Source organism: Rhizoctonia solani, chromosome 4 (assembly GCF_016906535.1).
Source record: "Rhizoctonia solani chromosome 4, complete sequence".
NCBI lineage: Eukaryota > Fungi > Basidiomycota > Agaricomycetes > Cantharellales > Ceratobasidiaceae > Rhizoctonia > Rhizoctonia solani.
The window spans coordinates 2300775-2313439 of record NC_057373.1 but is presented as its reverse complement, the minus strand read 5'-3'; the positions used below and the strand labels follow the sequence as shown (position 1 = coordinate 2313439).

At 48.2% G+C, this 12665-nt stretch overlaps 3 protein-coding genes across 3 annotated transcripts; 2 read left to right on the top strand and 1 right to left on the bottom strand.

The window, feature by feature from the left end:
• Positions 1 to 678: 678 nt before the first annotated feature.
• Positions 679 to 5459, bottom strand: RhiXN_00771 (Retrotransposable element Tf2 protein; the record flags this gene model as incomplete). The annotated part of the gene is made up of 2 exons (XM_043320590.1): positions 679 to 4027; positions 4111 to 5459. 2 exons carry the CDS (start codon positions 5457 to 5459, stop codon positions 679 to 681), a joined length of 4698 nt encoding a protein of 1565 aa, XP_043179602.1.
• A 1192-nt stretch (positions 5460 to 6651) lies between these two features.
• Positions 6652 to 8338, top strand: RhiXN_00770 (Retrotransposon-derived protein PEG10; the record flags this gene model as incomplete). The annotated part of the gene is made up of 3 exons (XM_043320589.1): positions 6652 to 6706; positions 6755 to 8299; positions 8334 to 8338. The coding sequence occupies 3 exons, from the start codon at positions 6652 to 6654 to the stop codon at positions 8336 to 8338; spliced, it is 1605 nt and encodes a 534-aa protein (XP_043179601.1).
• A 121-nt stretch (positions 8339 to 8459) lies between these two features.
• Positions 8460 to 11906, top strand: RhiXN_00769 (Retrotransposable element Tf2 protein; the record flags this gene model as incomplete). The annotated part of the gene is made up of 3 exons (XM_043320588.1): positions 8460 to 9469; positions 9512 to 9808; positions 9857 to 11906. 3 exons carry the CDS (start codon positions 8460 to 8462, stop codon positions 11904 to 11906), a joined length of 3357 nt encoding a protein of 1118 aa, XP_043179600.1.
• Positions 11907 to 12665: the final 759 nt, after the last annotated feature.

Here is a 12665-nt window from a genome sequence, read left to right as displayed (position 1 = left end):
AGAACCACTTCTTAAAACACATGTCTGCCACTCCTGAACCTGACAGTGCCACAGGGGGTACAGATATTAGAAGAAACCCTAGTAGAACCAGTCGATCTTCAACTGTCCTAGACGTCTGTAAGGACGTCGAGGCGGTTGGCGCTTGCGGCCAGGTGTAACTAGTAAGTGTTGCTTAAGGCAACGAGCAAGCTACCTACGACGACGACCAACTATACTACGGTGACAAAGCCTGTAAGGGCAATGATGAGCTACCTAAGTACAGTGCAGAAGCCGCTTAAGGCGACGTGGAACTGAGTAGTCTAAGTGAGTTACTGGACCTAAAGTCCTTGTACAGTTAGGGGATGCGACAAGAGGTAATCGACCTGGGTGTTACCATGGTCGGTTGGCCTCCTTATATATTACAGAGGTAGTCTATTTACCAATACATAATATGCAATACCATAACCAATAAGAACCCCGCTCCGCAGTTGGCCTTACTCATGCATACGTGTCACTGACGTGTCATGGTGATGTCATCAGGTGGAGGTGGCTACGTGTGCTGAGGTAAGTGCAGATAGGGACGTGGCTCGGCGCTTAGCGTATGATATAAGCGCCAATGTCACGTGATCGAAAATATCGTCCGTTTGAGTTCGTTTAAATTTGAGAAAATCGGAATAAATTCCGTGGTATCGAGTGTGTCTACGACACTGCCCCCCCTCTAAGGGCCTTGGCAGCGCCGAGGGCCTTCTTCTTCATTTCTTCCTTGTACTTCTTCAAAATTTTACCCGCGTTTTTTAGGTTTTCCCGGGGTTCCCATGTGTTTTCTTCTGATCTGTAGCCCTTCCATTTCACCCTAAAGAACCATTTTCCATTTCGTTCTTCCGCGTCGGTTATTCCTTCCACCTCGTATTCCTCTTCCCCATCCACAGTAACAGGTGGGGGGCGGTTCTCAAAGGCTTGGTTTTTGTCACGTTTGACCTTGGATAACAGTCCTACATAAAAGACGTCGTGGATCCTCATGGACGGCGGAAGCTCCAGGCGGTATGCGCGGTCGGAGATTTTCTCGGTTATTTTAAAAGGGCCTAGCCGTTGTTCTGTTAGCTTGGGACTCAGGGTCTTTAGCTTCACATTTTTGGCGTCTAGCCAGGCTTCTTCACCGATTTCAAAGATTGGGGGTTCTCCTGTTTCTCCGGCTGTCATACGTGTTTTTGACTGCCGAAGTGCTGCTTCTACTTCCCGCCATTGTGCTTCCATCTGAGTGGCTAGATCGTCTGCTTCAGGGACGTCTGTCAGGATGTTGCTTGGTGTGAGTACAGGTTCCCAACCGTAAAGTGCCTTAAACGGAGTTTTTCCTGTGGCGCTATGAATCGCGTTGTTATAGGCAAACTCCGCCATTGGTAACCATTTTACCCAGTCCTTCTGGTTGATCCCTGAATAAGCCTGTAAGAAGTGTTCGACCGTAGGGTTTACGCGCTCAGTTTGTCCATCGCTTTGTGGGTGGTAGGCTGAAGAGAAGTGGGGGTCTATTCCCAGGCGCTGGTACAGGGCCCTTAGGAATTTATTGTTGAACACCCTCCCTTGGTCCGATACCGTCTTTTCGGGCATGCCATAACGTTTCCACACGTGTCGTAAAAACAGGTCTGCCAATTCCGGGGCCTTGAGTTTCTTGGAGCATTCGACCAGGATTACGTATTTAGTAAAACTATCCACAATGACCAAAATGGAGTCATTGCTTCCGTCCTTGGGTAGGTCCACTATCATGTCATAGGACACATGTTGCCAAGGCCGTGATGGTAATTCCAATGGTTGAGGGGGAATGGACGCATATTTTGGTTTTTGGATTCGTTGGCATGTTTCGCAAGAATCAACGTGCCAGTAGGTGTCTGCACAAATGCCAGGCCAATAGTAGTTTTGCAAGAGCAGCTCCAGAGTGCGTTGCCTTCCTGGGTGCCCTGCCAAGGGACTATCGTGGAAGATACGAAGTAGATCAGTCCTTAGCGTTCCGACGTCTGGGACCACAATGCGACCTTGATAGAATAGTAACCCGGCTTCCATCTGATAATCCTTGAACGCCCGCTTGATTGAGGGGGGCGCCTTTGACTCGTTCTGGAGGAATTGTAGTATCTCCTCCAGTGATTCGTCTTGGTCTAGGGCAGATTCTATTTGACGTTGGAGTTCCTTTTCGGGAGTTACCAGGGCTACGTTAGCAAATACGGGGTCGGGCAGCATTGTCTGGTTTGCAGGAGGAATATCGGCATGGTCGGATCTGCGGGACAGAGCATCAGGTTTGCCGGACTGTTTTCCTGGACAATAGACAATCTGGAAGTTGTAACCGGCAAGGAGTAAGTGCCACCTGGCATGACGACGGTTGAAGGTGCGGGACTCTTTCCAGTATTCCAAGTTCCGGTGATCTGTGAAGACGGTGATGGGATGTAGGGTCCCCTCCAGGAAGATACGCCAGTATTCAAACGACCTTATGATTGCCAAGAGTTCCTTATCGTGGGTGTCATAGTTTTGTTCGGCACCTTTGAATGATTCCGAAAGGAACCCTAAGGGGTGTAGGCGGCCGTCTTCCTGTTGCTGACTGAGTATGGACCCCAGGGCTGCTCCTGATGCGTCTGTTTCCAGGAAGTAAGGCTTTGTTGGGTTGGCGTGGCAGAGAACCGGGGCATTGGTGATGGCGTCCTTAAGGGCCTGAAAGGCCTCCTGTTCCTTGGTATCCCATTTCCATGGAGTGTCCTTTTTTACCAAATTGTGCAACGGCCTGGCAATGTGACTGAAATTGGCGACGAACCGGCAGAGGAAGTTGGCGAACCCTAGGAATGATTGGACTTCTTTAACCTTAGTGGGCGTGGGCCACTCTTGGACTGCCTGGATTTTGAGCTTATCCAGGCTGAAACCCTTGTCCGATACGATTATTCCTAGGTATTCCACCGATGTGACGTGGAACGTGCACTTGGATGCCTTGCAGAACAATTGGTTTTCCATTAAGCGCCGTAGGACCTCATGGACGTGCTGAGTATGGGTTGCGTCATCCTTTGAGTAGATTAGGATGTCGTCAAGGTAGATGATGACGCATACATCCAGGAGGTCTTTGAACAATTCGTTCATGAAGTGTTGAAAGGCGGCAGGGGCGTTTGTCAAACCAAATGTCATGACCAGGGACTCGTATAGGCCGTACTTAGTGCGGAAAGCCGTTTTCCACTCGTCACCTTCTTTTACCCGGACGTTGTTGTAACCCCATCTCAGGTCTAGTTTGGTGAAGACCTTGGCGCCACGGAGCTGGGCCATGAGGTCATCTGGACGGGGTAGTGGGTAGACATTCTTCTTAGTCCGGTTGTTGAGGCGTCGGTAGTCTACTACAAGGCGGCGGGAGCCATCCTTCTTGGGTACAAACATAACCGGGGAGCTGATTGATGATTTACTGGGACGGATCTTCCCAGCTTTGAGCTCGTCCCTGAGCCAGTCTTTCAACGTGGCGGACTCGGCATCGGTCATGCTATACAAAGGAGAGTTGAGCGGGCCTTCTTCCGTAAGTTCAATACCAATGTCATAGTGCCGGTGAGGGGGAAGCTTGTTGAATTCTTCCTCTCCAAATACCTTGGCGTATTGATGGTACTTGGAGGGTACTCCTTCAAGAGGGGTTTTGTCAGCTTCTTCTTCCTCGGCAATGGCAACTTGTTCTGGTGGCGCGTGAGGGAAGGAGAGGGTTCGCTGATTCCAATCAATCTCCGGGTTGTGGGCATCTAACCACTTTAACCCTAGGATGGCGGTGTGGGACCCTGTGTTGCAGATTAGGAAGGTCTCAGTCATTCGTTTGCCATCAAGGGTGAAGGTAAGATTAGCCTTCTTCCAGATCTTGCCAGCCTGGGGGCTCGACCCATCGAGCATAGTAACGGTACGTGGGGTGGGAAGGTCAATGAGTGGGAGGCGGAGTGATTCCGCGGTGCGAGGGTTCATGAAAGAGGATGTGGCGCCTGAGTCAATCAGGACTTCTAAGTGTTCCGCTTTGTCTGGTTTGATTGGAATAGTGAAAAGGGGTTGATTTCTATGAGAGGATGATATATTACATAATTCCAAAGCAAAACCAGAGTCCTTGGGGTCCTTGCGCGCGGCAGCAGGTACCCTTACTCTTTTCCCGCTTGGGACTCAGAGTCTTTGCCAATTTTGGCGGATTCCTTCGCCTTCCCCTTTTCCTCAATAGGGGTGGCCTTCCAGCCCGTGCGGCATTCCGCGAATTTATGGCCCATCTTGCCGCACTTGATGCAGGCGCCTGCGGCACAGCGGCGATTGCGTTCCTCTTCCGACACGAAGTTGGGGTCGTCGGATAGTTTCTTTGAACCGGAACTTGATTGGCCGGTACTCGTCCCCCTTGCGGGGTTGGATGGTCGGCTAGACTTATTATCCTTTGGCGGATGGCTAGCTTGCTCTTCCCAGAGAGCATTGTCAATGACGAGTGCTGCATTTTGCAGCTCGAGGAGAGTACAGGGGCGGTGTTCGCGGGTTGCGATTTGGCGGCTGACCTCCCAATGGAGGCCACGGGCGAACTGGCCTCTAAGGGCCGCGTCGTTCCAGTCCAGTTCCATAGCAAGGGTTCTGAACTTAGTAATGTAGTCCGCGCAGGTGCCGGACTGGGTGAGTGTTGTAATTTTCTGCTCGGCGGCCCTTGTGGCATCAGGGTCGCCGAATGCTGCCAGGAATTCCAACTTGAAACCTTCGACCGTTTGAATGATAGCCCAATGTGATCCAAGCTGGTCGAGGTGAGGGTGGGCCCAAGCCCCGGCGGTGTCCTTCATGTTCATCAAGAGGAATGATAGGACCTCTTGATCGGAGGGGAACATCCGCGAGTTAAGGCGGGTCCAGGCCAACATCCGGGTCAGCCATTGCTTTGCTTTGCTCCCTATTTTGCCTGTGTAGGCGTCGGGGTGGTCAACCTTGACCGGAGCGGGATAGGCGGCGACTGGAGCCGGAGGTGGAGGGGCAGATGCTCCAATGGGGGATTGGAGACGCGGAGAGATAGGGGGAGAAGGGACTCGCGGGGGTGGTGCTCGGACCGGTGTGGGCTGGGCAAAGACAATGGGGGCCTTGGATGGTTCAGCCCAGAAGGACACCCGACTAGTCGATCCAATAGGGTCGGCTTTGGGTAAGGGGCGTGGCGTTGCTTCCACGACCGGGGGTTTGGTGTCTTTGGGGGTGCGGGGCCCGTGGAGCTGGAGGCTTTTAAGCCCATCCTTGACAACATCGACCGCCTGGGAGATGTTTTCGAGGTTGGTTCGGGCCTTGACTCCTGCTTCTCGGACTTCTTCAACCTTCCGTTCAAGGTTCTCAACCTGGCCAAGGAGGCCGAGGAGGAGCCTTGTGATTCGCTCAAGGGAGACTTCCCCGAGTTCGTCATAGGGGGTTGCCGGAAGGTGGGGTCCCAGCTCTCCTTGATTGATTGGGGAGCGGGCACGAGAGGGCGGCCGGGAACGGGTTGCCATGGAATGTGTGGGCGGATAGGATCGGCCAGCGTGGGAAGATGCCCGAGACGATGAGCGGGTGGGAGTGCGCGAGGTAATGGTGGGCGAGTGGGGAATGGTGGGGGCTGTACAGCCAAGGGTGCCTATGTCAGGACTTATGAGTGCTTTACTACTCGAACGCTAAACCTTTGTCTCAGCCGACCTAGCGTTGGACAGTCCTTTCAACCAATCAACAGCCGTGAGCAGGCGTGATGTGGAGTAGGTGTTCTGCAAGCGGGTGGATTGACTGTCTAAGGTCGCAGGTAGAGGGTGCAGCAACCGGGGTAAGCGGGCGATAGGAGTATTCAGCCTTATAGCAATTTCCTACTACGTGGGGGTGGGGGAATTTTGATTATTCTTTCCCGCAAGGTGGCCCTGATCACGTGATTTCGGTCGTGCTAGTACTGGTACTCTTCTCGGTGGTTGGTTCTTAGTGGTGGGTGTACAAAACGGTTTGCAACCAACGTAAGGTCGATTACCTAGTGTCCTAGACGTCTGTAAGGACGTCGAGGCGGTTGGCGCTTGCGGCCGGGTGTAACTAGTAAGTGTTGCTTAAGGCAACAAGCAAGCTACCTACGACGACGACCAACTATACTACGGTGACGAAGCCTGTAAGGGCAATGATGAGCTACCTAAGTACAGTGCAGAAGCCGCTTAAGGCGACGTGGAACTGAGTAGTCTAAGTGAGTTACTGGACCTAAAGTCCTCGTACAGTTAGGGGATGCGACAAGAGGTAATCGACCTGGGTGTTACCATGGTCGGTTGGCCTCCTTATATATTACAGAGGTAGTCTATTTACCAATACATAATATGCAATACCATAACCAATAAGAACCCCGCTCCGCAGTTGGCCTTACTCATGCATACGTGTCACTGACGTGTCATGGTGATGTCATCAGGTGGAGGTGGCTACGTGTGCTGAGGTAAGTGCGGATAGGGACGTGGCTCGGCGCTTAGCGTATGATATAAGCGCCGATGTCACGTGATCGAAAATATCGTCCGTTTGAGTTCGTTTAAATTTGAGAAAATCGGAATAAATTCCGTGGTATCGAGTGTGTCTACGACATCAACCTTTGATGAAGGACCAGCAAGAAGGAGGGGAATCTCAGGAACCTCATCTGTAGGAACCTCTAGAGCCTCTTCTCCTACCTATACAGCAAGGGGACCATCTGTCATGCCAGGATCAATGCCTGGCTCTGAGGATGAAACTACTGTGATTGAGGATGATAGTACAGTAGAAAACCCTAGCATTATGATTACTGACACTTCTACCTTAGAACCCATAGTAGTGCAGGATACACCTCCTACACTACCAGTCACTCATAACCAGCCTTCCAACAGATCTTCTGTCACTATAGAAGACATTACTGCCCAGGAAGGGGATACCACTCTTAGGAGACACAACCTTACTGGTACCACCATAAGACAAGCCAGAACAAGAAGCACTTCCAATATGGGGTATCAGGAAACAGCCCTACAGAGCATTCCTGCATCCATTACATCTAGTAGGAGAACAAGCCCTGTAGAGCTTGACCAAAGGCTGGGGGAACCAACACTGGGTCACCAGCCAGCAGCATTAATTGCACACCAACCACAACCCCAGATACCTATGCAGGGGTTACCTTTATCCAGGGCTGCTATAGCTGACTATGAGGCCAAGAGCCATCAGGTGATGCCTCAAATCAGGGTAGAAGCAGCCATCAGCAGTGCCATCAATGATATCAAAGATGACATTGCCTTGAAGATGGGCCCTATCAAATACATACATGCTAATAGCTCTGAAAGTGCAGCTGCCCTGAGACAAGTAGGCAGAGATGTAGCAGACCTCAACCTGCAGACCAACTATATAAGAAGGAAATTAGGTGAAGTCTCTGAGGAGCAAAGAGCAGCTCAAACAGCCCATAACCACCTGGCAAATCAAGTAGAGGATCTACAAGACAAGGTGGATGCATTGCCTCAACTCTTTCAGGATGTACAATCTAGGATAGCTACCATGGAGGAAAGACTTTTGGAAGCAATTTTGGAGGTAGACAGGAAGATAGGACTACCTAAAGAACCAGAGCCAGAAGGAACTGAGACTGAAAGCAACAGTGAGGAAGAAGATGGTGATAGTCTTCATCTCTCTAGACAAAGACAGTCCTCTCCAGCCAGAAGAACTTCCATTCCAAAAGAAGCCAGACTTAAACAGCCAAATGCCTTCAATGGAAAAAGAGGTACTGAAGCTGAAACATTCATCATGAAGATGGAAATGTATTTCAAAGAGTATCCTGGTACCTTCACTGATGAGAGAAAGATCAGGGCCACCTTAACCAATATGGGAGAAGGTGAACCAGTCAAATGGGCCAGTCCCCTGATGCAGAAACATCTCAGTGATGAACCTCATGAGTACCTTACCTCCTGGAATGCATTCAAAGCAGCATTCCTACTCAACTTCAGTGATCCATCCAAAAGGGATAGGGCTATTAGGGAAATCAATAGCCTAAAACAAACTGGATCAGCACAAATTTATGCCAGCCAATTCCGAATTTTAAAGGAAGATCTTGATTGGGATGAGAAAGCTCTCATTGACACCTTCAAAAAGGGACTCAAGATCAACCTGCAGTCAGAATTGATTTGCATGAAGATCACTACTCCTGAAATTGACAACTACTCTTTAGAGCAAATCATTGAAGTAGCCATCAGGACTGATGACATTCTTCAACAGGCTGCTTCAATCAAGGACACTACTACACCACCTAGTATCCTAAAGAAAGGAAAGACCAACAACTATAGACCTACAGAGAGGTTCCCTGCAGAGACTTTTCTGAGGAGAAGCCAAGCAGGTGAATGCCAAAAATGTGGGAGCAAGACTCACAGGCTAAAACAATGCCCTGAGAAATTCTACAAACCTGACCCAGTACTGGGAAAGAGAGGGACAGAGAAAAGGATAGAGGAGGATTGTGAATCCATAGAGTCAAAAAATTACCAAGGGCCTCTGTAACCATGTCAGAGACTCCCCTAGAACCCTCAGAGGATAGTGATGAAGTGTATATTATGAAAGGAACAAATGATACTCTATCCACTTACACTTCCATTGAGGGAATCATGGACCCTATTAAAACACTTATTGACTCTGGCTCTTCACAAAACTTCATGGATATTACCTTTGCTAGGAACCTCAAGATTCCTCTGATTGAACTCCACTCCCCTAGGACAGTCATAGCCATTGATGGGAAAGAAGTAGAAGAAAAAATTCGATATAAGGCCATCTTAAACCTTATCATTGAAGGAAGAACTTTCAGACAGACCTTTTATGCTATGCCACTAGGAGATACTCCACTTATCCTAGGTCTCTCCTGGCTAAGAGAAGCCAACCCTACCATCTGCTGGAGGGATTTCTCATTAAGCTATAAGGATGAGGAACCTATGAAAGGAAAACTGGCAGAGATACTGGAACTCCCTTCTGAGATAGAAGACTTCCAAGATGTATTCTCTGAAGAGCTCTTTAAACAACTCCCTCAACACAGATCCTTTGACTGCTCCATTAACTTCAAGGAAGGGAGTGAACTTCCAAAACCTGCTAAAGCCTATCCCATGTCTCCAGCAGAGTCCAAAGCCATGAAGGAATATATGGAAAAGGAACTATTGGATGGGAAAATTGAACCAAGTCACTCTCCTATTGCTTCCCCATGCTTCTTTGTGAGGAAAGCTGATGGGGGACTGAGACTAGTAGTGGACTATAGGAAGATCAATGACATCACCATCACAGATCAATTCCCCATGCCCTTGCAGTCTGACCTTCTAGAAAAGGTCAAGGATGCCAAGATTTTCTCCAAACTTGATCTGAAGTCAGGATACAATAACATCAGGATCAAGGCAGGAGAGGAATGGAAAACTGCTTTCAGGACAAAGGATGGTCTCTTTCAGTATCGTGTGATGCCCTTTGGCTTGAGAAATGCCCCTCGAATCTTCCAGAGGTTGATGAATCATATTTTCCATGACATGATTGATGTGTCAGTAATTATCTACTTAGATGATATACTGATCTACTCTAGGAATAGAGAAGAACACACCAAACATCTCAGGGAAGTACTTAGAAGAATCAGGGACAACAACCTATACCTGAAACTTGCAAAGTGCCTATTCTACACCACTGAAGTGACCTATATTGGCATTGTGATTACCCCAGAAGGTATCTCCATGGAGAAAGAAAAGATTAAGGCAGTACAGGAATGGAAGGAACCTAAGACTGTCAAGCAACTGCAGTCTTTCATAGGATTTGCCAACTTCTACAGACGCTTTATCAAGGACTTCAGCACTATTGTAAAACCCCTAACTCTACTTACCAGGCAGTAAGTAAAGTGGAAGTGGGGTGAAGCTGAACAGCAAGCCTTTGATAGAGTCAAGGAGGAAATTGGAAAGGACCCAGTACTTATTCACCCTGATGCCCAGAAACCTTACTTCTTAGAAACTGATGCCTCTGGAGTAGCTATGGGTGCTGTCCTTAGCCAAAGACACACTGATGGCTACCTACACCCTATTGCCTTCCTATCAAAGAGCTTTGATGATGCCCAGACCAACTATGACACACATGACAAGGAGCTACTAGCCATCATTACTTCCCTGGAACATTGGAGACTTTTCCTGGAAGGCACAACTGAGCCCATCACAGTCTACACTGATCACAAAAACCTGGAATACTGGAAGACAGCTCACACCTTCAACAGGCGACATGCAAGGTGGTACCAAATCCTGGCACCCTTCAACTTCAACATTGTCTACAGACCTGGAAAGATGTCTGAAAAGCCTGATGCCCTATCAAGAAGACCTGATCACTTAGACATTCCCAACAAGGAACAGATAATGATTGATCCTAAACACTTCCTGGTAATGAAGGCAGAGGTAACAACAGACATTATTTCTCAGATCAGAGAGGCTCAGGATGAAGATGAGTCAATTCAAACACTGATTGCCACTGTCAAACACAAGGAAGAACTTCCTCCTAGTGTAGCAAAACAATTTACTAAATACCAATGGAAAGAAGAACTCCTATGGTATGAGGAGAGAATTTTTGTACCAGACAGCAAGGCTATCAGACTTGAACTCCTAGAACAGTACCATGACTCCCCCATTGCTGGCCATCAAGGGCAAGCACGTACTTTGGAACTCCTGTCAAGAGATTACTATTGGCCAGGAATGAAAGCCCAAGTAAACAGATATGTGGAATCATGTGAAAACTGTCAAAGGAGTAAAGGCCACAAACATACAGTCCCCATAAGACCACTACCTATTCCAAGCAGGCCCTGGGAGGATATTGCCTATGACATGATAGTCAAACTTCCACTATCCAATGGATATGACAGTATTCTAGTGGTAATAGACCGCTTTTCAAAGCAGGCCCATTTCATTCCTTGTATAGAAAAAACCAATGCTAAGGAAATGGCTGAAATCTTTATCAAGGAAGTATGGAAACTGCATGGTACCCCTAGGACAACAATCTCAGATAGAGGCAGAGTATTCAACAATGAATTCCAAAGGGCCTTATATGAGAAATTGGGAATAAAACCTCTATACTCTACTGCCTATCACCCTGAGACAGATGGCCTGGCAGAAAGAACAAACCAATGGTTGGAGGGATTCTTGCGCAGCTACTGCAACTATGCACAAGATGATTGGGCAAAGTGGCTACCTATAGCTGAGTTCTGTCACAACAATCAAGTCAACTCTACAACTGGCAAATCAGCCTTTGAGACAGTGTATGGAATGCACCCAAGATGGAATATTGCACCTACCACCTCCAATGTACCACATGCAGAAGACATGACCAAACAGATGGAACTAATCTGGGATGAAGTCAAGGCCTCCATGGAGTTCCACAAAGCAAAGGAAAAGGCACCCAGACAGGAATACAAAGTAGGAGATAAGGTGTGGCTAATGACCACCAATATCCAAACAAAGAGACCTGCAAAGAAGCTGGACAACAAGAAAGCTGGACCCTTCACTATCATTGAAAAGATCTCATCCCATGCTTACAGACTAGACCTTCCTAACACCATAAAAATCCACAATGTGTTCCATCTCAATCTCCTGGCTCCCTTCAAAGAGGACACTGACTTCCACAGAAGACAAGTGAAACCTCCCCCCATCATAACAGAGGAAGGAGAAGAGGAGTATGAAGTGGAAAAGATTGTGGCATGGAGACAGGACAAAGAAGGGCTGAGATATCAAGTCAGATGGAAAGGATATGATGAGCTAGAGGATACCATGGAGAGAGCTGAAAAGATTGCCCAACTGCCTGAGATCATGGAGAGATTCAAAAAGGAGTTCCCTAATGGGCCTCTACCTCCTGAAATCAAAACCCCAGGAAAGAAAAAGAAGACAATAAAGAGGAAATCTGCTTATATGAGTGTGTCTCACTCTAACAGATATGCACCTCTTCAAGTCCCCTAAAGAGGCGCAAAAGGGGGGGCAATGTCATGAGCCACACCCCTATTGTGCCCTCTATTCACATACCAGGGCACTCATGGTACACACTACGGCCACCGGAAACACGCATATACTCGCACTTATGCACTCAGAAACCCCAGGATCCCACATATAAGAGACTTATGGTTGACATGGCTGGACTTAGTGATATTCTCTAAGTCCAGGTCACATGACCTCCCCCCCTCCAGTCCTTTATCAAATACTATACTAAACTACTACGGATTTGAGGTGGGGGGGGGGATGACATAATCTCTTCTATAATAATATATTATTCAGACCTTGCCCGCGGGCTCCATTAACATTGGCCCGCGGCTAGGGGGGCGGGGGGAGTGCAACGTCCCCCAGCAACTTATATTATTAATATATCACTGTGCATCATATATACTATATATATCTTTGACAGTGGATATATATGGTAATAACCCCTCCAGATATGGGTTATGACACCAGGTTGATTACCTCTTGTTGCATCCCAACGCTGTACAAGGGCCTTAGGTCCAGTAATCACTTAGATAGACACTAGCTCACCACCTTAAGCAGCTTTATCATTGTACTTAGGTAGTAGCTCATTGCCTTAAGCAATCTCAATGCCATAGTACAGTTGGTCACCACCATAGTTAGGTCCTTTGTTGCCTTAAGCAGCTTATCTGTTGTACGCTGCAGCTGCAAGCACCAACCCCCTTGGCATCCTTACAGACATCTAGGACAGCTGACTAGGGTCTG